General features: G+C 37.0%; 1 protein-coding gene across 6 annotated transcripts; it reads right to left on the reverse strand.

Annotated features, from left to right (window-relative positions):
* Window positions 1-1953: 1953 nt before the first annotated feature.
* LOC147404791 (Tetratricopeptide repeat (TPR)-like superfamily protein) lies at window positions 1954-12826 on the reverse strand. Of its 6 annotated transcripts, none has more exons than XR_015177934.1 (7): window positions 11355-12824; window positions 10410-10562; window positions 10068-10139; window positions 8690-8792; window positions 8505-8622; window positions 7920-7976; window positions 1954-2068 (listed from the first exon to the last, which is right to left on the reverse strand). XR_015177934.1 is itself a non-coding variant. In XM_086440877.1 (5 exons), exons 1-5 carry the CDS (start codon window positions 12561-12563, stop codon window positions 8603-8605), a joined length of 1557 nt encoding a protein of 518 aa, XP_086297003.1. In that variant the 5' UTR covers window positions 12564-12824; the 3' UTR covers window positions 8400-8602. The 6 variants fall into 6 exon arrangements, 1 of the variants encoding a protein (XP_086297003.1); XR_015177935.1 differs by lacking the exon at window positions 1954-2068 and adding an exon at window positions 7078-7266; XR_015177932.1 differs by lacking the exon at window positions 1954-2068 and adding an exon at window positions 7078-7270.
* Window positions 12827-24969: the final 12143 nt, after the last annotated feature.

Here is a 24969-nt window from a genome sequence, read left to right on the forward strand (position 1 = left end):
GTCAAGTACGCCTCAACTTGTCTACCATTTCCATCAGATGGTAAAAGTTACCTACCATCTGGCTTGGAGACCGGTTAGTCCTACTTATGACCTCCCTCGTAAAAGGAGAGACAAATCAAAAGGGCAACATAAAGTTAACTTGTGTAGATCAATGACATATTTATGTTGAGAAATAAATATACCAGAATGGAACCGCGCAACCTCAATACCCAAAAAATAACGAAGAAGTCCAAGGTCCTTAATCTCAAATTAACATCCTAAGTAAGATTTTACCTCGATAATGCTAGCACTATCATCTCTAGTAAGGACAATATCATCCACATAAACAATCAAAGCAACAGTTTTGCAGTTGGAGTGACGCAAGAAAAAAGTGTGATCAACAGAACTCTGATGGAAACCAAACTGATGCATTGCCCTAGTAAAGCGCTCAAACGATATGCGAGGAGACTACTTCAGTCCATAGAGAAAACAGTGAAGACGACAGACATATGCAGGAGAAGCAAGTGTGAGAAAACTAAAAGATTAGATCATATAAATTTCTTTTTGAAGATTGAGAAATGCATTCTTGACATCTAACTAAAACAAAAGCTACCCTTTAATAGCGACAACAGAAAAAAGAATGGAATGGTGATCATCTTCGCAATCGAAACAAATGTCTCCTGATAATCAATCCCACAAGTCTGAACATAACTCTTTGCCACTAGATGTGTCTTATAACGAGCAATAGAACCATCAAGATTATGCTTAAGGGTGAAAACCCAGCGACATCTCACAACCTTCCTCCCCGACGGGAGAGGAACAAGTTCCCAAGTCTAAGTCTTTCCAAGAGCATTGAACTCATCAACCATAGCTACTTGCCACTTAGGATAGGCAAAAACATATGCAATAGTATTACGAGGAGAAACAGCGAAAAAATAAGCAAGAAAACTTTGATAGGAGGGTGAAAGAGCCTGCAATGAAGGAGGTGACGAGATGACAGGGGTTAGAGAATGAGGAACAAGCATAGGAAGAGAGAATAACAAGGGAGAGGGATCATCATCAAGAATCTAGAGGAATGCACTCAGACTGAATGCCAACTGATCCATTGTAGTATGGGGTATGCTCAAAAAATGAAACACCTTAAAAAATGAAATACATTCGAGAAAGAGGATGATAACAACAGTATCCTTTCTAGGTAGAGGAATAACCCAAAAAAATATATTTTATGGCCTTTGAGTCAAGTTTAGTACGAGTTTGATCAAGAATTTGAATAAAGCAAACGCACCCAAACACAGGCGGAGGAAGTAAAAACAAAAGACGATCCGGATGGAACTGAGAGAAAGGTGTGGCAAACTAAAGAACCCGGGAGAGATCCGATTAATAATGTAAACAATAGTAAGAACTGCATCGGCCCAATAAGATTGTGACACGTTCATGCCAATAGAAAGGACACGAGCTAACTCCAAAATATGACAATTTTTTCTTTCTAATTGACCACTCTGTTAAGGAGTCTTAACATTGGACATTTGATGCTCAATGTCAAACTCTAAACAAATCTTCAATACCTCACTATATAAGAACGGAAAGTCTTGACGGTACGACCAAACTGGGTATGAACCATAGCAAGAAAATGCTTGAAGATCCCATATACTTCACTCTTGTGTTTCGTAAGATAGACCCAAGTGATATGACTGTAGTCATCAATGAACAAGGTAAAATAACGAAAACCGAGAGTGGATATGACGGGAGAAAGACCCCACACATCAAAGTGAATTAAGTCAAACATAATAGGCGCAGTAGTATTCATACTAATAGGATAATGAGAACACACATATTTAACGAATCAACAAGTTTTACACAAAAAATCAAGTAAATTGTTATTATTAAATAAAGCATAGAATATGTGTTTCAAATATCTAAAGGAAGTATGACCTAAGCGTAAGTGTCAACGCATTACAAATACCTTATTAGACTAGTTACTACTACTAAGCTGAGAAACATAATGAGTGGTAGGTAAAGCAGGCGTGTCCAAGAAATACAAGTCATTCACTTCACATTCAGTGCCAATTGTCATCTTCGACTCCAGATCCTGAAAAACACAATAAGAGGGATAAAAAATTACACTGCAATTTAGATGTTTGGTAATGCTACTAACAGAAATAAGATTAGTAATAAGTTGAGGAACATGCAGTGTATTGATTAAGGATAAGGGGATAATAGAAAAATAACTTTGACCAGCAATAGAAAATAAGGAACCATCAGTAAGGCGAATCTTGCGATAACTAGAGCAAACACTATAGATTTTAAATAGAAAAGGCGTACCGGTCATGTTATCTAAGGCCCCAAAATCAATGATCCATGGTAAGGAAGTGGTGGAAACACTGCATACAGATGCAAAGGTACCTGAGTGAACGACAGTAGAGTCTGGTTGAGATGAAGTTTCCAACTGATTGAAGAATTTCTTGAACTTGTCAAGCTCAACCAAGGACATAGAGACCAACTCCGATGAGGAGTTAGTAGTAAAAAGGAGTACCTGATCAGTAGTCGACTGAGAGACAACATGAGTTGAGGATCGATCAAACAGTTGACGTTGTTGATTAGGACGACCATGAAGTGCATAGCAAAGGGCCTTCACGTGATCCAAATTTCCACAATGATCACACTTATGTCACTGACTAGGAGGTAGAGATTCGCTGGAAGGCTGTGGAGAAGGTATGCGAGCAAGTATAGCAGAATGGTTACCTGAAAAGTGGGGTAGGATAGTTGTACGACAACTCTCATCAGCTAAGACATAAGAATACGCAATTTGTAGGGACGAAAAGGGATCCATACCCAATAAATGAACTCTCGCATATTCAAACTCATCTCGGGGCCCTGCTACAAACTAAAAAATTCAATTCTTATCCATAATCGACACATATAATGCCTCATCAATAGAATCCTTCCAAGCATAAGACGAAGAGAAGAAGGTCAACTCTTCCCATGGAGCACATAGCTGTAATATATAGGTGGTGACTAAAGAGTCACCTTGCGAAAGACAGGAAATTTCACGCTCTAAGTTAAAATTCGGACATTGTTTTGAAATTGCGAGTAGATACTCTTTACAGAATCCCATATCTATTTTGCTATCTTGAAGAACATGAAACCAGCAGCAATGTGTGGTTACATAAATGTAACTAGTCAAGAACGGACCGTAGAGTCATTAGCAAATCATTGGGGATAAGTAATGTCAATCGGTGCTAGTTGTTTGTCCGCCCCTATGAGGTAACTGATATTCTTTTTTCACCAGTAAGCATTTCAACCGATCGGGCCCAAAGAAAGTAATTAGGACTATCTGATTTTACAGTGGTAATTTGGATGCTTAAAAAATCGGTCGAATGAGAGGAAAGACCTCCCAATCCATCACTATTACCGATGATCGAGGAAGAAGACGTCTCGGAGGCCATCAAAAAAATATGTGTTTTGGTTTGAAGAGAGGTCAAATAAGAAGCAGTATTGCGGCTGTTATAATCCTCAACCTCCAAACATCAAATTTGTTGTTGTTGCAACCCTCAAACAGCAAGCTACTGTGATCTCAACATCCAAAACAGCAGGTTTGCTTTCGTCGCAACACTCGCACAACAAGTTGTGATCGCAGCCTCCAAGCAAAGGGTTTACAGTGATCGCAACCTCCAAAAGTGGGTCTACAATGATTGCAACCTCCAAACAAAGGGTCTACAGTGATTGCAGCTTCCAAACGATGAGTCTGCAGTGATCGCAGGCCCCAAACAACACCTTTGTTGTTGTCGTAAGTCCCAAACAACACTTCTATTATGGTCGCAGGCCCCAAACAGCACCTCTACTGTTGTCATAAGTCCCAAACAGCACCTCTGCTGTTGTCGTAGGTCACATAAGTGTTAAACAGCTAAGAGGCAATTGCCACAGGTCTCTGAGGATAGTCTAATGGCCAACGTTTGGCTTAACAGCCACCAAAAAAATAGCAAATCTATTGTTGCCTTAGGCTTTAGTGTATTCTATCGCATGGTGCGACAAAAAACCTTAGTAGGGGTGATGTTTGAATCTAAAGACTAGAGGTGTTGAAGATGGATGTAAGAGGGGAGAGAGACGATAGAGTTTGTAGCAAGAAAGAAGGGGTCGATGGAGGTAGAAGGGATCGATGGGGGTATAGGCTCTGATACCAAATTGAATTGAGAGAAATCTAACTTCTTAATTAATTACAAAGTTCAAATTATGCTTTAAAGAGATTACAAAGTCTAATAAGTGGAAAAGACAAAAAAGGACAAAAAACATAAAATACTACATAAAAATAGTTATTCAACAAAGTTATATTTACTAAAGTCTAAATCTAAATACTACTTACTTGGAATTTTCATTATTCTATGCCTTCTGATTATATCTCTTCCAAAGATCCGTTCACAATTCTTGTAACGATCCAACTGTGTCGATATTGCATCTTGTTCTGCCTGATCAAGGACCATTCTTTCCATCACGTTAAGAAATCTAGACATATGCATCAAATCCGCCTCATCTTAATTGGCAGATTGGAAGTATACAACTGGATTAAGAATGTAAGCAGCCAAATATAATGAAGATTTCATTTGATTACCCCATCTCTTGGAAATAGCATCCATCAACACGTTTATAATTTCTTTCACGATATTGGTGTACTAACTTAATCTTTTCAATAGTTTTTTATATTGCATCGTAAATATAGCCCATAGGAGGCTTCCCATCATCTACTAATTGAAGAACAGAAACTAATGGCATGACATTATCTAGGGCCTTTGTGACACTTATTCAAAAAAATTGGGATAGAAAAGTCTGGGCAACTAATTTTCCTTTGGTCTTCTTTGATCAGGGCCCATTGTTCTAATTGGCCAACACTATGAAGGTTCTAAGTTCAGCATTTTTCCCGTGTAGGCTTTGTAGTGTCAAGAAGGCTGATGCAAATCGAGTGATTGCCAGCCTAATTAGGTTTCCACCTATACGTGCTCTCATTCGTTGTAGTAACGGTGCATGCTTGTACATAAAAACAATAACCTACCTAGCTTTCATTATGGTATCGATATACAATTTACCTATGTCCTCCAAAATTGGGTCTATGCAATGTATTGCATATGGAGACCAATACAAATGAGGGTATTTATCCATTAATAGGCAACCCGAAGCCACATATGCAACAGCGTTGTCCATTACAACTTGAACAACATTGTCCTCACCAATTTCCTCAATTGTTTATCTAACAATTGAAAAAGGCACTCAGTCGTGTGAGAATGGGTTGATGCATCTATGGATTTGAGGAACATTGTTCCGATCGGACAGTTAACTAAAAAGTTAATTATTAACCAACCGGTTTTATCAATCCATCCATCAGCCATTAGAGTACACCCATAGGTTTTCCATGATTCTCAATATCCATTGACTAAACCCTAGGTGAACTCCACTTCTTTCTTAAGACATGGTTCTTTTATTTCATGATAAGAAGCTGACTTGAGATCAGGTCCAAGTTGACCTATTGTCTTTACAATTACTTTGAAACTCCTTAATTTGATAGTGTTAAATGCAATTCCAACTTGATATAGCCACTGGCTATATATTGAATGGTAGTTTTCCTATCTTTGGTGTTATATTCAATGGTGGTTTGGTATGGACCTTTACCTTTTCCTCTTTGGTCGACCACATCTTTCGGATGTGATATACACCACTTATCTATTGGACCATGGGCACAAGTTCTTTTAGAAGCTCTTTGAAATAGTCTTAGTGGAACTAGTGGTCTACTACGCCCTGTCGATGTAGGAGGGGTATCGTAAGCAATGATATCATCATCATCCTCTTGACCACCACCTTCCATATAACTTTCTAGATTTATGGACTCATCTTGTTTCTTTATTAAAATCTTGCCCATATATTCCATTAGTTCTTTTTAGATTTCGGGAGTAACTTTTTCACATGCCTTACCATTTGATCCCAACATGTGTACTAAATGTTGTTTGTGGCATGCAATACCACCTTTACTAGTGTATCCACACAACTCACAGACTACTAGATTTTTTTCATTTAAACTACGGTAATGACCGTATTTCCAACCGGGATCATTAGATTTAGGAAGAGTTGGCCGATGAGGACGACATACTAATTTCTAAGTTCTAATTTTTAAAAAGTAAAAATGCAAAGTAAAAAAACAATTACAAGTAATAACTATTAAAGCACAAAAGTATATAAATTATAAATACCTCAAACTCAACTTGAGTAGTATTAGTTGAAAAGAAAGAAGATGATGAATGATGATAGATTGATAGTTGAAGTTTGATTTGATTCTTAGGTCTTCTTGTCTTGAGTGAGTTGAAACCTTGAAGGTTGATAGAAATTAGAATTTAGAATGATAGTTGAATTTGAGTGATGCTTGAATGCTTAAATGCCTTGACCCTTGATCAATCTTGATTCTTGAGTTGAGTTCTTAACTTGAATCTTCTTGATTCTTGAAGTTGAAGGTTGAAGGTTGAAGTTTGAAGTTGAACACTTGATTCTTGAACTTGAAATCTTGAATGAATGATAAGAAGACCTCACTTGAACAGGATTCTTGATTCTTATCTTCAAGTCTTGAGAGTTGAGAGTGAGTGATGAGTGATAGTAGTGACTAGTGAGTAAATGAGTGAGAACTTGAGAGTTGAGAGACTTTAGAATAATTGAAGAAAGAGAGAGATTGGAGCTGAAAGAAGGTAGTAAAGAGTAGAGAACGTGTTGTAGATGAAGTATTGGGGGGGGGGGGGGGGTATTTATAGGAAAAAAGGGTGATTTAAAGCAAAAAAAAACAAAAAAACATTCTGTGTCCAACGGTTGTATTTCTGACCATTGAAAATTATGCCATCACATGCTACAATATGCGTCACATATGCCATCGCATACTCTGGACAGCATATTCACGTACATGTGAGCATGGCATATGTGATTTTTTTTTAAGATTTTGCATATGCAATCGCATTTGACAACACTTGCTACAACCATCCTGGATATACAGAAAGCTGGACAGCAATCATCCTTACCTCAAGTTCATGACCATTTTAACATACATTCTAGGCTTTCTTAGCATCCTCATACTTTCTTAGTATCCGAAATCTTTTAAATCCTGATATTCCGTTACAGAATTTTTCATGAAAAATACAGAGTTTGAACAAAGCACTTATGGGAAGGTTCAAAATTTCAGTCAGTCGGATCCAACTAAGCCAGATTTGTGTTTGGATCTGGAGTTAAACCTATTCCAAGCTCTTGGCCGCTTGCATAAGGGACCTGACTGAATCAGAGCAAACATATAAGTGTCAATAAATAAATTGAATTGGGTGTTGTCCGACTCAGACGTAAACCGACCTTGAGCCTTCAGTTCCAGTGGCCTAGTAGTTTACTGTTTTCTGATGTTTCTGAAATTATTCTCAGAATAACATAAACAGTTTCAAATATGTTCTTTATACATGAAAATTTAGTTCATTTGATTGCACATAATAAGGTTTGTATATGTAAATATAGATCGCTTTACAGTTGTTTATGAACACTATACACTAACAAACACTTTAAATGGATTGAATTATAGCGGGAAATGCCATAGAAATCACATTTTTATACTGTAACAAGGGAATACAGTTTCCAAAAAAATGGAGACATTATTTTTGGCTAAGTTAATGAAGGAACATAAGAAGAGTCTAGACAACTTCTTATTTTGTATTTTGATACAACAAAGTTGCATCGCTGTCAGCCCAAATACTCTTTACAAGGATACCTATAGCCTCCTTTATTAAAGGAAGAATTAAACCATCTTTCTAAAGGTAGTTCTCAAGTGTTTGGATGACTTCTCCCCATTGTAAGAACAACCCAACCAACATTCAAAGACTTATATTAGACCACAATCTATCGCTTAAAAGGAAAGATGCAAGTATCCAAGGGCTTACCTCTTTGTGTATTCTCTGACTTGGGCTCTTGTCGAGTCATGGCTGAGTTCAAAATGGCTGCAGTGCGTACAATGGAATGGATGATGATTAACAAGAGATGACAAAAATGGTTTACAAATTTATTTACTTTCACTTATCTCCCTTGTCAAGGACGAAGTAAATGTTCCAATTTTATTTCACAGTTTTACCATTTCAACTCTTTCATTTTATATCTTTTATTGCAAGAAAATTGAATTTCAAAAAGACAAATGCCCAGGCTGAATAAAGCTTTATTTTGGTGATTCATCCATTAATGGAATTTCGATGATTCCTCTGTTCCGAATTCTTTCAAAGGGACAAAATAGTCTTTATGAAAATAAAAAAGCAATTCTAAATTGTTTTATTGACTGGAAATAGACATTAGGAGATCTAAGTGAAGTCGTCTGATAACTTTAGGGGAGTTAAGTGCACTTGTCAGAATATTAGGGGGTCAACATGGAATTATACCAAACCACAAGGGGTCAAAATGTAATTTACTCTTATTTTTCATGTCGTAAACGTAGTAGCAACTTGAATTAGAAATGACATAAATAAAAGAAAGATAACCTTTCGGAAAAAGGGAACAAGATCGATTGTATATACATATGGCTGAGGAAAAATAGATCGGTGAACTTTGCAGCAACACCTCCACTCTTGAAAAATGTTCACTGTTTGGGTGTGCGACCTGTTACACTTGCACGCGTGAACAAGAGAAACCTTGCATATTAATGCACATATAATGAAATACTCACCATGCCTCTGGTCAAGGACAATTGATGCAGTCTGCAGCATCTCCCTAGCCTTTCTATCTGGAGTGCATCCAACAGATTCCATTTCCTTGTAAATTCCCACAACCTGACCCACAAAATATCCAAAAGAAATGAGGTAGAGGAGGAAGAAACAAAGAAAGAAAATAAATGGAGGTGATGCATTCATCAAGTTCCAATATTCAAGCCCCTACCTGGACCTAGGTCTCCTTGGAGAGACTGACATAAATGACCTAAATGCTCTAGTCTTCAACATTTGGGTAAAAACCACTTGATTCCCCACTAAAAACCAGTAGTGTAATCTTCAACAGTTCAACCTTAGTTTTAAGTATTTTTCCCTCCGGGTTTGACCTTAAGATTCTCCTCCAACCTCCAACCTTCAAATATCAAGAACAAGTGACAGTATTTGGAGACGTAGGAAGTTTGATTTTTGGGTAGAAAAATACTGGATTTCTACAAGAGATTGCAGATGAGGGATTGAAGAAAAGGTTGAATAGGATAAAGATAGGTTCCCCTAGTGGTTAACACCTTGAAGATGGCCAACTCAGCGGTTCCCCTAGTGATTTTGTTTTTAATTGGGAAGCTATTTGTGTTTAGTTCCATCCCACAGCCGACGGGTTTTTCTTTTCTTTGTTATCTCCTTGTTGTTTTTTGTTTTTTGTCTTGTATTTGGGGGCTAACTCAGCCTCCTCTTCTCGCTTTCTTCATTATTATAATTTATATTTATCAAAAAAAAAAAAACACCTTGAAGGTGGCAGATTTTTAGGGTTTTAGCCTCGTCCTCAATCTCACACTCATTTAACCTTCAAACCTCAAGAACAAGATCTGGATTTTCAAGTAGAATGAATTTTTGGGTAAAAAGAAAAAAACAGGGATTTCTGCAAAGACAGAAAACAAGGTTGAATAGGATAAAAATGGTTTATCCTAGAGGTCAAAAGTATGGCCTCTTTGGGGGGGGGGGGGGGGGGGGGGGGGGAACAGCAAGGGTTCTAGAAGACAAGGGCATTTAGGTCATTTTTTGTTAGTCTCAAATACAAGCCTCAGGTCAAAGGGTGCATGTCATCAGTTTGAAACACGAGGTATCTTTAATATTAACCAAATTGTTGAGGGGTATGTCTAAATCACCTTTTTTTTTTTCAATAAGCCTGTCTTTAATGCAAAAAAATAACTCGGTGATTGAACCCAAGCCTATATGGTATCATCACCCATAGATTTTACAAACTAAGCTAGCTGGCACCTTCAAAAGAATAATAGTTACCCACCCCCACACCCTTATTTGATTTCATTATTTGTGTTATAAAGAAGTTGGTTTGGCAATATAAAATCTATAAATATATTAGTCTAAGACGAAGGTATAACTGACCTGATCAAACTTTCTTCCTCTGATAAATGCTTTCATGAGTGTAGTATAGGTAACCACATCAGGACTGATGCCCTTCAGAAGCAATAACTTTATCATTATTAGTAATGTCAGAAAGGACTAGTAGAATAAATGATTGGATGAAGAAACGTTAAGGCATTGGAGAAAATTTAGAGAGCTTCTATTGCCACACGAACTTTTGCCCAACGCCACCCCAATTCATATGTAAATCACCAAAGAATTAGCACGCATCTTGGGGTGGCATTATTAAAAGTTGCTGTGGCAATAGAAGCTCTCAAAATTTAACTTCTCTAACAATAGAGTTTGTAAAAGAATCAAACCTACAATTTCCTTCATATGGTGAAAAACTGACAGTGCCTCCAAATGCCTCCGAGCAATACCAAATGCATTGATCAATAAATTGAGCATTATAAGGTTTGGCTCAATTCCTTCATCCTCCATAAGCTGAAGAACCTTAACAGTCTGTTCACATAATCCCTGCATAATGAATTGAATCATAATCATCAACTTAATCAAGAATCATATAGAGTCCGACAAGTCTTACTAACTTAGTAAGAATTCAAGTCTTGCTAAGGGTTGTTGAGCTCACCTTGTGGCATCCAAAAACATGATCTGATGCCACAGGGTTGTAGAGTAAAAAATTCTATAAACTTTGAAAAAAAAAATTCCTAAAAATGTTATTTTTCACCATCGAATTTTAATTTTAATTTTGGGAGTTCCATGGAAGTTCGGTAGCCATCCATTCTCAAAATCTTGGATCAAGCTCAAAAAATTATTACTTTTTGATTTTTTATTTTCTAATCTGAGACTTTACATGAAATCTAGAAGGTCGAGGTGTTGGATTGCCAATGTGGTAATCCATTTGAGCTCAAGGACCCTTAGTAACAGTTAAAATCTTACTAAGCTAGTAAGGAAAGTGTTTTTCAACCATATATCACAACTACAAAAGCACAACATATATGCTAAAGAACAAATACTAAAAAGTTAACACCACCAACCATGGTTTTAAAACTCAGTTTCGTGTCTCGTCTCATCCATGCCAGATACCGAGTTGTCTTGGACGAGTTTTCCAATACGTTTGAGACATCTCGTTCAAAATTTTAAAAAATGAATTTGAGGTATTAAATCTTGTTCGAAAAATTGACTTGTCCGTCCATCTCGTTCATGTTTGACACCGAGACGACTTGGGCGATACGTCTCGGTCTCGGTCTCGGACGAGTTTTGAAACCATGCCACCAACTAACAATTAATATTAAAGCAAGACAATACCTGTTGAGCGTAAGCATTTGCTAGAGCACAAAACATGCTAGCTGAAAGCTGTAAACCCTCCGACTTCAAAGCCAATAAACACTCCTCAGCATCCCGAAATCTCCCATATTGCCCATAGATATCCACCAAAACTGCATAAATGGCCCCACTTCTGCGAAGTCCTCTAAGCTTCATACTTTCAAAGTTGTTCTTAATCACATCCCACTTCCCTTCTTCTCCCAACTTACTAATAATAATAACGAATATCTTCGGATCCGGATACAACCCTTGTTCTTGCATCTTACTAAAAAACTCAAGAGCATTAGAAACATCCCCGGCCTTACAATGCCAACGTATCAAAGAATTCCATGTTATTATATCAGGCTTTATGCCTTCTCGTTGCATATTCTCAAACACCTCGACTGCTTCATTCAGTTCACCATACTTACCAAATGTATCAATTATACTGTTATACATCCGTCTGTCAAGAGACAGCCCCCTCTCTTTCATCTCTCTCATGAGGCCCATCGCTTTCTTCCACATCCCATTATCCCGATAAAGACCAATAAGTTTGCTGTAAACACGAGAGTTTAAACTAAAGCCATCTCGCTTCATCTTGCTTATTACAGACCAAGTATCTTCTAATCGCCCCGCACGAACATAGTACTCAAGAAAAAAGTCGTAGGTTTCTTGATTCTTTGAGACCCCTCGATCATGCATTTCCACCAACACTTTATCTGCAAGTCTTAGAAGTCCTTTTCGCAAGAACACCCTGAGAAGAACATTGTAAGCTTTAACCCTCGGCTCTAACCCAGACAATTTCATCTCTTGAAAGATCGTATCGGCTTCAAGAGTTCGGCCTAAATTTCCTAGACATTCAATCAAACAAATATAGGACATTGAATTAGGACGAAACCCTAAAGCCTCCATTCTAGAGAGCAATGACATGGATGTATCGATCTCGCCTTCTTTGCAATGATTACGGATCGAATTGTTGTATTTTTCACAGGAAAGTTCTTCTCCATCCTTAACAAGACTTGAGAGCCTAAGAATCGACTCCGAGCTTGAATTTTTCATGGTTTCTTCAATTCTACTACTCTGTGTTGGATTGAATGAGGTTTTGAATTTATCGAAACAATTATGAAAACCAAAACGAATAGTGGAAGGAGAGATGCCATGGATGGATGGAAGTGGAGGAGATTTGGTAGGGAATGTGAATTGAGTCTCCATATGCTCTAGTTGGAGCTCTCTTGCAACTGCAGATAATAAAACAACTAAATATGTAACTTCAGATAATAAAAACAATTAGATCGATACACATTGTAGAGTGCAGTAGGAACTAGGAATAGGTCAATCAGACATGTATTATGTTTTGGGTTTCCCTATCAGGAAAGACGAAAGATGAGGATACCATGGCCATGACATTTGTACGACCATTTTTGTAATTGTTGGTGACATTATGCATACATTGTACATGCATCTATTTGTATTTTGTACAACAGTCCAACACAAATAATACAATATAGGCACACAGCCTATCCTGCATAAATTAAAAGATATATATATGGGTCAGGATCAAGAGATATATGTAAAAATAATGTAACATTAATAAAATTTCAAAAATATGGGTTAGAAGTTTCGGATTGAGTTAATTTTTTGTGAGGATGATATCTATGATGGGAAGATTACCAAAAAAAAAAAAATCAGTCCAATCTGAAACTTCTAACCCCATTAAAAGTGATTTAAAATGTGGATCGTCAATTTTTTACCAATTTTTGTCCATAATTTATAAATCACTTTTGATGGATTAAGAAATTTCAGATTGAGCTGAATTTTTGGGAGGATGATCTTCTTATCATAGTGACCATCCTCGCAAAAAATCAGCTCAATCCAAAACCTCTAACCCATTTTTTGAAAAACCATTGTTTTTACATACGTCCTTTGAACCGCCCCCTATATATATATATATGCAACCATACATCAATATATATATACAACCATACATCAATAGGTCAAGTTGAGAACTACCCCAAAGGCATGGTCACATATTTTTAAACATGGTTTTTAAACTCGGTATCACGTCTCGTCTTGTTCAGCTCCGATACCAAGTTGACTCGGACAATACGTCTCGTCTCATTCGAGTTATCTCATTCAACATTTAGGCAATGGTTTTTAACTATTTAAAAAGTCTAAAAAAATTTAGAAATGATTCCTATTAAAAAAATGGACCCAAAAAAATATATAATTAAAAAAAATCGATTTGGGGGTGAAAGAATAGAGGGTTGAGGCTTTAACTCTTTTGTCTCGGTTAACTTGGACGAGATTTTGAAAATCTCGTCCGATACATCCCATTTAACTCGTGACTTAATCATTTTCTGCGTTGTCTCATTAATATCACCTGAAATATTGGAAAATATCGTCCAAGACGACTCGCTTATCTCATGATACGCGGTCGTCTCAAAATACTTTATGAGTTGGTCTCGTTCAACTTCGATACCGAGTTAACTCGAGCGATACATCTCGATCTCGGACGAGTTTAAAAACCATGATTTTAACTCATTAACAAAATGAAATCTATTTTGAACAATATGAGCTTGTGAACTTACTAGTGTGAGTTGAATAGATACTCCAGGAAAAGAAACTTGTTGGCAATAAATAAAATAACAAAATACAGATCTTAATTGTAGAATGTCTTCTTCAATTCCTATTATTTATCCATCTTGAACAAAAATTAGTCACACTTTTTAGATTATGATAACATGATAGCTGGTTATCTTAACCATAGTTATATATTATATGTACAAGACGCACACACCCACACACTCAATAATCAAGACTTTAGAATCAATGGAGCTATCACAAGAGATGTCAAAATCAAAATTCAACTTGATCCTAAAGATGCCAAGAAGAGTGTCGATTGATGTGGAAATAAAAGGTCTAAAGACATGCTTTCTAGAAGAGTATATGCCCCTAGATGGAAAGCTATGCAATAAGGACACAATATTTTGGCATTTTTGCCATGTCGAACAAGTATCTCACATACATTCACATCATAGCACATGATTTACACATAAGATCATTTTACGTACAAAAATGTTAGAAATCCACCTTTATCCAATTACGACATATAGTTTATATAATTTACGTTAGATTATCGGAGCGCTTGGATTGTCTTTAGTTTACTGACTAGTCTTTTTATCATAGGTGGTTAGGTGATCGTAAGCCAATACGACTCGTGATTCAGGCAAAGCCATCCCGAAACGAAATAAATCGGTCTAAGAAAAGAGGGATGGATCCTATTTCTGAACCTAATCTATATTCTTTACCGAAAGAAGGAATCCATCGTACTGATTGCGCATACCCGGAATGAACAAGCAGTAAGAATTAGGTACTCAATTTAGGAAAGCTAAATAAGTCATATACGAAAGGCTACTCACCTAACTTAGTTAATAGCAGAGCTCTATCAGGGAGAGCTAAAGAAAGAGATCGACCGAACCGCCTGCTACTGTTGCACTAGTGATAAGAATGCAAAATGTCATATTTTTCTCCTTTAATATTTAGTCATTTATACATATTTAGTGCCTAAATGTACTCATTATTCTTTTATTTTGATTTAGGATGCAAATGGAGGTGTTAAGTGCAAAACGAAATTAATTGGGTGATTTTGGACAATTTCGATATCGCTTCGTAATCTGGGCATAACTCTCTCATCCGAACTCCAATTGAGATAATTCTAAATTGTATGGAACGCTGACAAAAAGATCTACAACTTTCATGTTTTGAGTTTTGAGAGATAATGACTGTATCAAGGTCAAAATTGGGTTTGAAGTTGCTACACGTACACTGTTGACGCGAATTTGACGCGAATTTGATAAAAATTTGACGAGGTTTATTTTTAAAAGTCTCCAAATCTAGTGCACGAAAATTCCAATTAAAACACCATTTTCCTAATTATATTAGGACTTTATTTTATTTTAATTAGTCAAATTTACATATTGTTATTGGAGGATAAGATTTAGAATATTGTTTTTAGGAGATTTTGTTGGCTTCTAAGAAGGAAGAGAAGAACGTGTAAAAAAAGAAAAAAGAAGATCTCTCTCGCTCTCTCTCTCTTGCTCTCTCTCTATTAGGTTTTTTTTTAATCTTTTATTTAGGAAAGAAGTGGCTGAAACTTGGGGAACTAGGGGCCAACGAGTTGCTGTCAAGAAGAAGGAGAAGTTGCTGAAATTTTTCAGCAACATTATTGCCAAGAAGTTTACAACGTTGCTGCTTGTATTCGTTTTCAACCATCAACATCATCGCCGTGAGGAACATCACCACCAACACATCTCAAACTTCTTTGGTTGTGTTAAAAAGTGTAACCCTTATGACTTTTATTTATTTTTATTATTGCAACCCTGGTTGCTTTTGGATTAAAGAACATCTTGTTGGATTCTTAAGTTGAAAATTTTAATTCAATGAGTTAGTGACTTTCAGATTCATTAATTGATGTTTTCGGATTGGTGATATGTAGACACATGAATCAGTGAATTTTAATTATGTATGCTGAATTTTCAGTTTGGTCATATTGAAAACTTTGATATTAACGGTCATTGAAGCCATAATTGTATCTCTAATCACCTAATTGATTTGGAATATGATTTAAAAGTGGTAAAAACTATGAACAATAGTTGTGATCTGAAAATTGCATGTTCTTTAGCCATGGACTTTTCCATAGGTTTGAAGAGTAGGTTATTGAATCATAATTCCTTTTGATCTTAATGATTTGTTTAAGAAGTTGTAAGGATACGCTAAGTATTAACTTGATTGCTTAATCAAAATAACTAGGTGATGGACTTTTCCAAAACCCTAGGGATTATCTAAGAAGGAATTTATAAGATGCATGATCTCTTTAGGCTTGCACTTTGATTCAATTCGGATATGTAATTAAGGCATAAAATTCGTTATCTATGTTGAAGCAATTTGATTAGTCATTTAATGAATTTGATTTTCTGAATTGTGAGAGAAGATGATCAATTGTAAATATTTATTTCTTTAATTTTTATTTTTATTTTTATTATTTCTTTCTTTTTATTATTATTATTATTTTTTAATCCGAATCGCCAAAATTGAAACCCCTACAAATTTGTGTAATATGTTTGTTTTCAATTTGTTAATTAAACTAACTAAAATTTGTTATGACTCTTTAGAATAGGAGTACCCGCAATCCCCGGCCAATAACGATACCCTACAAATCACTTTACTACAATCTTCTATAGGGTTTATTGATGACTAAAAATATGGTCAATCAAATGGCGCCGCTGCCGGGGATTGCAAAATCCCTATGTTTTAGTGTCATTTAACTTGTTAATATTCTATTTTACTTGTTGAGCTTGCATGTAATATATCTTGTGTTACACTTATTGAAATTTTAACATGAATCTTTCCTATCACTATGGCGATCACATTGTGATGTTTTTAGGAAGGGAAGCTTATTATTATTCTTTCAACTCTAACTTGTATATTGTTGTCTTTACTTTTGGGTTCAGGTCCATGAATGTCCGCAGTTAGAAGAAAGACTCAAGAACTTGCAAAACGCTTGGCCTTGCTAAAAGAAGTTGCACATCAACCCCCACCTCACCAAGAGGAAAGGGAAGAGTCGGAAGAGTCAGATAGCTCTTCCTATCCCTTGTCAGACGAGGAAGAAAACATACCTGATTTAGAAGAAGAAAGTGAAGAAGAAGAATTACCAATGGCTGAAACCATTAGACAAATGTCTTCTTCAACTGATGGGGGAACCGCACCAACTTGTATTACTTATCCAGAACCAGCAATCGGCAAAGTAGCTGAGTTTGAACTGAAGAGTGGGTTTTTACACCATTTGCCCAAATTCCATGGGCTTACTAATGAAGATCCTCATAAGCATCTCAAGGAGTTTCAGTTTGTGTGTTCAAGTATGTGCCCACAGAATGCGGATCTCAACATTTTGAAGCTGAAGTCATTCCCTTTCTCACTTGAAGATAGGGCAAAGACTTGGTTGTTTGATCTACCTTCAGGCTATATCAACACATGGGAGAAGTTGATGACTGAGTTTTTGACTAAGTACTTCCCCGCCTCAAGGATTACTGTCTTGAGAAAGCAAATAACTGGAATTGAGCAAAGGAAGGATGAGGCATTTTATGCCTACTATGAGAGATTCAAGAGCTTAGTTGCATCATGTCCTTCACATGGGATGAAGGAAGGAAATCTACTTACTTACTTTTATGAGGGACTCCTCCCTCTTGAACGTCAATTGTTAGATGCTGCTGCTGGAGGTTCTTTTGTGGATAAGACACCTGAAGTTGCTAAGGAGTTGCTCGCCCAACGTGCTCTTAATTATCAATAATATGAAGGAGTGTTAAACTCCACTCGTGGGGTGAATGAGGTATCTTCTAACTCTACTCTTGAGGAAAAAGTTAATAAAATGTATACTCTTCTGTCTCAGGTATTGAACGTGAATGGAGTACAAGTACAACAAGTTGCTCAAATCTGTGGTGTGTGTTGTACCCAAGGGCATCCAACTGACAAATGCCCCCAACTGATCAATAATGAAGGATGGGAGTCTCTTAACACTGTTGGGTTTCAAGGTAATCAAGGTGGACAAAGGTATAACCCTTTCTCTAACACATATAACCCTGGACTTAGAGATCACCCCAATTTACGTTAGGCCAACAATGATAATATTCAGAACCCTCAAGGACAAGGGCAAGTGTTTCCACGCCCTCCAGGTTTTTTTGATGAGACCTCAGGTACCTCAAAACTTTGTATCTAATCCTCATGTGCCTACAAATTCTAATGCTCCTAATTATAATGAGATTTTAAAGTCCCTTGCTCAAGGGCAACAGAATTTAAATACTGCTACTCAAGCTCTTGTTACAGGTCAACAGGCTCACACTAAAGACATTGTAGAGTTGAAAAAGTAGTTGGGACAAGTGGTAGACTTCATGGGAAAGATAACCGAGAGCGGAAAATTGCCTAGCAACACTGTTCCCAACCCAAATATCGAACAAGCTAAAGCTGTTACGACAAGGAGTGGTAAGACCCTTGTGGATGTTCCCAAAACCCTAAAGAAGGCCCAAGTGACCCACAATGAGGAAAAGGACAAAGAGAAAGATCCTACCACATCAAAGACAGAAATGATTAGTCCTTCATCATCTGAGAAGGCTTTGAAACCTCGAGGTAATGAGCAAAACCCTAAAAATTCTTTCGATTATAGTCTTTTTGCTCGTGTGGCTTTTCCTAGTAGGTTTGCCAAAACCAAGAAGGATGAATCTGATCAAGCCATCTTGGAGATTTTTAAGAAGGTACAAGTCAACATGCCTTTGATTGAGTGTTTGAAGCAAGTGCCAAAATATGCCAAATTTCTGAAAGAGCTTTGCACTACAAGGAGGCAAACTCGTGAGAAAGAGGTGGTAAAGATGAATGAGACAGTCTCTGCTGTCATCCAAAGGAAATTACCACCAAAGCTTAAGGATCCAGGGAGTTTTTCTGTTCCTTGTGTGATTGGTACGAATAAATTTGATAATGTCATGTTAGACTTAGGAGCTTCAATTAATGTGATGCCTTATAGTCTTTATGCTTCTTTAGATCTGGGTGAACTTAAAAGTGATAATGTTGTTATCCAATTGGCTGATCGATCTAACAAGTATCCTAAAGGATACATTGAGGATGTTCTTGTGCAGGTGAATCAACTCATTTTTCCCGCTGACTTCTATGTCCTTGATATGGAAGAGGCACCCCTAAATTCCACTCCATTACTTTTAGGGCGCCCATTCATGAGGACTGCAAGAACAAAGATCGATGTTTATGGAGGAACATTGACCATGGAATTTGATAATGAAATTATACGCTTCAACATCTTTGAAGCTATGAGGTATCCATTGACTGACATTAAACCCTGTTTTTCTATTGATATTATTGATTCATTTGCGCAGAGGTTTATGGAAGCAATGGAAGAGGATGAGTTGAAAGTAACACTCTCTCAAGGAGTTGGTTATAATGAGAATGGAGATTCCATTTCTAAAGCTGAGTTGGAGAAGGCTGAGGAGCCCATTGTGATCAGAACCGTGGCCTCCCTTGAGTCCCTACCCATTTTACCAAGGTATATTCCTCCTTTGTCCCTTCCTATTTCTACTAACAAGATGTTACCTTCAGTGATACAGGCCCCTACACTTGAGCTTAAGGTTTTGCCAGATCACTTGAAGTATGTCTTTTTGGGGGATAAGGAGACGCTGCCTGTTATTATATCCTCGAAGTTGGAGGAGAATCAAGAGAAGAAGCTTGTGGACATTCTTAAGAAGTACGAGACCGCCATTGGTTGGACTTTGGCAGATATCAAGGGAATCAGCCCAACCATGTGCGTCCATAGAATCCTATTGGAGGATGGTGCCAAACCCACCAGAGAAGCCCAGAGACGCCTACATCCACCCATGATGAAGGTAGTGCAAGATGAGATAATAAAATTACTTGATTGTGGCGTTATTTACCCTATTTCAGATAGCAAGTGGGTGTCTCCTATTCAAGTTGTGCCAAAGAAGTCTGGAGTTACTGTAGTAAAGAATGAGGAGAATGAGCTAGTACCTCAACGAGTTGTGACTGGTTATCGAGTTTGCATAGATTATAGAAAGCTCAATGCGTCAACAAGGAAGGACCATTTCCCTCTGCCCTTTATCGATCAGATGCTTGAGAGGTTAGCTGGTTACCCTTTTTATTGCTTTTTGGATGGATATAGTGGGTACAACCAGATCTGTATAGCCCAAGAGGATCAAGAGAAGACCACCTTCACTTGCCCTTTTGGCACTTATGCCTACAGACGTATGCCATTTGGATTGTGCAATGCACCAGGTACGTTTCAACGTTGTATGCTTTCCATTTTTTCTGAATACATTGAGAATATCATTGAGGTCTTTATGGATGATTTTAGTGTCTTTGGTAGAGATTTTGATGCATGCTTAGGAAATTTGGAACTTATTTTAAAACGTTGTGTTGAAACTAATTTGGTTCTGAATTGGGAAAAGTGTCACTTCATGGTGACTCAAGGGATTGTTTTAGGACATATTATATCTGCTAGGGGGATTGAGGTTGATAAATCTAAGGTAGATCTTGTGCGTTACTTACCCTCTCCCACTTGTGTGAGAGAGGTTCGGTCATTTCTTGGTCATGCAGGATTTTACAGGAGATTTATCAAGGATTTCTCCAAGGCATCAAGGCCCTTGTGCCGGTTGCTCCAAAAAGACACTTCATTTGAGTTTGATGAGGAGTGCAAGAAGGCTTTTGAGAAGTTGAAGGAGTTATTGACTACTGCTCCAATTATGTCTCCACCTAACTGGTCCTTACCTTTTGAATTGATGTGTGACGCCTCAGATTACGCTGTTGGGGCTGTGTTGGGACAAAGAATAGATAAAAAGCCCTATGCTATCTACTATGCCTCTAGGACGCTCAATGATGCCCAACTGAACTATTCCACAACTGAAAAAGAGCTCCTTGCTGTGGTTTTGGCTTTAGATAAATTTCGCTCTTATTTACTTCAAACTAAAGTTATTGTTTATACTGATCATGCAGCTTTGAAGTATTTGATGACAAAGAAGGAGGCCAAACCGAGGCTGATTAGATGGGTGCTGTTACTTCAAGAATTCGATTTGGAGATCAAAGACAAAAAGGGGAGTGAAAACTTGGTAGCCGACCATTTGAGCAGACTTGTACATGAGGAGGACACCTTACCCTTGCAAGAATCATTCCCAGATGAACAGCTCTTTGGGATTGAGGTAAGTGAACCGTGGTATGCAGATATCGTGAATTATTTAGTTACTAAGCAATTCCCTGATACTTTACCTCAGTCTAATAAAGAAAAGCTTAAGAAAATGGCTAGATATTATGTATGGGATGAACCTTATTTGTGGAAGCATTGTAGTGATCAAATCATTAGGAGGTGTGTCCCTGAATCTGAGCATAAATCTATACTTGCCTTTTGTCATTCTGAGTCTTGTGGTGGACATTTTGGTGCACGTCGGACAGCCCGTAAGGTATTAGATTGTGGTTTCTTTTGGCCCTCTATTTTTAAGGATGCATATATGTACTGCATGACTTGTGATAGGTGCCAGAAAACAGGTAACTTAAGTTCTAAAGATCAAATGCCCATGGCCCATATCATAACTGTTGAGATTTTCGATGTCTGGGGCATTGATTTCATGGGGCCATTTCCTTCATCTAACGGTTTTCTTTACATTCTTTTGGCTGTTGATTATGTGTCCAAGTGGGTAGAGGCTAAGGCCACCAGAACTAATGATTCTAAAGTTGTTGCAGATTTCTTGAGATCTAACATATTTACTAGGTTTGGAGTGCCTCGTGCGATTATTAGTGATGGTGGATTACACTTCTGCAACAAAACAATTGACGCTCTGCTAAAAAAATACAAGGTGAATCACAAGGTGGCAACACCATATCATCCTCAAATGAATGGACAAGCAGAGGTCTCAAATCGTGAGATTAAGGGAATTTTGGAAAAGACTGTGGGTTCTACACGCAAGGATTGGAGTAAAAGACTTGATGATTCACTTTGGGCCTATAGGACAGCATACAAAACGCCAATTGGGATGTCTCCATTTAGACTTGTCTATGGTAAGGCGTGTCATTTACCAGTTGAGCTTGAGCATAGGGCGTGGTGGGCTGTTAAGTCTTTCAACATAGACATTGATGAGGCCGGTTTACATAGAAAATTGCAACTGAATGAACTTGAGGAGATTAGAAACGAGGCATATGATAGCGCATGGATTTACAAGGAGAAAAGTAGAACTTTTCATGATAAGATGATCCATGGCAAGGCCTTTGTTGTAGGCCAAAAAGTTCTTCTTTTCCATTCTAGACTTAAACTTTTTCCTGGTAAGTTACGTTCTAGATGGGTTGGTCCTTTCGTTGTCACTAATGTTTTTCTTCATGGTGCTGTACAGATAAAAAGTGACAAAACTGGAAATGAATTCAAGGTGAATGGCCATCGCTTGAAACCTTATTATGAGGCTTTTAAGGAGCACACTGTGGAAGAAGTACCCCTCCTAGAGGCTCCACTCACAAAGGACTAAAAACGAGGTACAAAGTCTAGGCTGAAGGACTATAAACATTCAAGCGCTACTGGGAGGCAACCCAATTCAGCCAAGGCTATTGAGGATACATCAACACAGATTTGCATTTTCTTTCTCTCCTCTATTTACTTTGGTGGTTTTCATTTTTTTTTATTGTGTGATTTTCGTGAATACCTTGCTCATATTTATATTTCTACTTACAGGCTTATTTTGATCTACATTGAGGACAATGTAGGATTTAAGTGTGGGGGAGGGATTTACAACTTCAAATTTAAAAAAAAAAAAAAAAAAAAAAAAAAAAAAATTTGTTTCCTTTTTAGAATTCCTTTCAACTCAATGATGAAACTGATTCTTAAGATAGATGGCTTGTAAATAGAATTGAGCATATTTTTACAGATGAAACAAGAAATGAAGTTAATTTGCTTATATTGTAGTCATACTTGGAAATTTTGATGCACATTAGCCTTGATTCGAGTAATCTGTTATCTTAAAGTGAAGCATGGAGACATATTGAATGATACTTGCATAATTCCACAATATTTGTGAGCTATTCGAGCCTTATAATTGATTCATTATACATATCAATTTAAACTTCTTTTCTGAGTGCATCTTGTGAATATCATGTTTTCTAGAACTTGCTTTAAACCTGCTTGAGACAATTTTACATGTTCAGATTTGGAGAAGACGGAGGCAAATTAGGATTTTACCACCATGACCAAATAGCCTTTGTCCTGATTGTGATTTGACCCTTAGATAGCCCTTTGAGCCTTCATTAGCCTATTTTCTTCATTAACCCACATTCACTTACTCTTTTAAACTTAAACACTTTACTTACCCTTTTCCTTGGAACTAGTGAGCTTGGATCTTGTTTATAAGGTGATATCAAGAAGGGTGGAAAAGCATAAGTGTGGGGGAGGATTTCATATGGTTCTAAGGTGTAAGATTTGTAAAAAAAAAAAAAAAAAAAAAAAAAAGAAGATTGTGATCAAAGGAGAAGTAGGGACATGAAAAGAAGTGTTGTGATTTAAAGAATACAAGTTCTGAAGAAATGGGAGCATTACAAATCTCTAAAGCAAAGTAAAAAGAAAAAAAAAATTGATGAAATCTACCTTAGAGTGATCGAAATGTGGTACTTAATGATGAAGACCTATTTATTGACATTTCTAATTACTTTCTAGTTCTGAGGAAATTTTGTGATATCCTTTCTTTTCCTTCTTATGAACCCTTGACCCTTTAGCCCCATTACAACCTTTTCAAAGACCTCTTGATCCTTTGATGTTCTGTTTTAAATGTGGAGAGTGGGTGGACAAGCAAGCCTATGGTTTAAACTGTTTTCACAAGTGTTTGAGTGATTAGTGTAGCTAACACCATATCAAATTGAGAGAAAACCAGAGTGATACATCGTGAGAAGTAAAGTTTGATACAATTTGTGCATTAACTTGAGGATGCATATTACACTTATATTTGGCTACACACACACACACTCCAAGTATGGATGCTATATAGTCTTAATAACTCTGTGGCTTATTTTTGAAGGAAACTTGTGCTCTTCATACTTTATTATGCCATACCATCTAAAGGATCTCTGAGATGTAAGTTGGAAGGATTAGAGTCATTTAATTTGTGTTAAGTCATTGTGGTGTTTTTAGTTAGTCTTTGTCGTTTTCCTTGAGTTTCTATTAGGTTACATTTTGTTCTGTTTTGCCCGAGGACGAGCAAAAGTTAAGTGTGGGGGAATTTGATAAGAATGCAAAATGTCATATTTTTCTCCTTTAATATTTAGTCCTTTATACATATTTAGTGCCTAAATATACTCATCATTCTTTTATTTTGATTTAGGATGCAAATGGAGGTGTTAAGTGCAAAACGAAATTAATTGGGCGATTTTGGACAGTTTCGACATCGCTTTGTAATCTGGGCATAACTCTCTCATCCGAACTCCAATTGAGATAATTCCAAATGCTATAGAACGCTGAGAAAAAAGATCTACAACTTTCGTGTTTTGCGTTTCAAGAGATAATGACTGTATCAAGGTCAAAATTGGGTTTGAAGTTACTGCACGTACACTGTTGACGCGAATTTGACGCGAATTTGATAAAAATTTGATGAGGTTTATTTTCGAAAGTCTCCAAATCTAGTGCACGAAAATTCCAACTAAAACACCACTTTCCTAATTATATTAGGACTTTATTTTATTTTAATTAGTCAAATTTATATATTGTTATTGGAGGATAAAATTTAGAATATTTTTTTTAGGAGATTTTGTTGGCTTCTAAGAAGGAAGAGAAGAACGTGTAAAAAAAGAAAAAGAAGATCTCTCTCGCTCTCTCTCTCTTGCTCTCTCTATATTAGGTTTTTTTTCAATCTTTTATTTAGGAAAGAAGTGGCTGAAACTTGGGGAACTAGGGGCCAACGAGTTGCTGTAAAGAAGAAGGAGAAGTTGCTGAAATTTTTCAGCAACATTATTGCCAAGAAGTTTACAACGTTGCTGCTTGTATTCGTTTTCAACCATCAACATCATCACCGTGAGGAATATCACCACC

Source organism: Akebia trifoliata, chromosome 4, assembly GCF_017979445.1.
Source record: "Akebia trifoliata isolate Shusen 1 chromosome 4, ASM1797944v1, whole genome shotgun sequence".
In the NCBI taxonomy this organism is placed as follows: Eukaryota; Viridiplantae; Streptophyta; class Magnoliopsida; order Ranunculales; family Lardizabalaceae; genus Akebia; species Akebia trifoliata.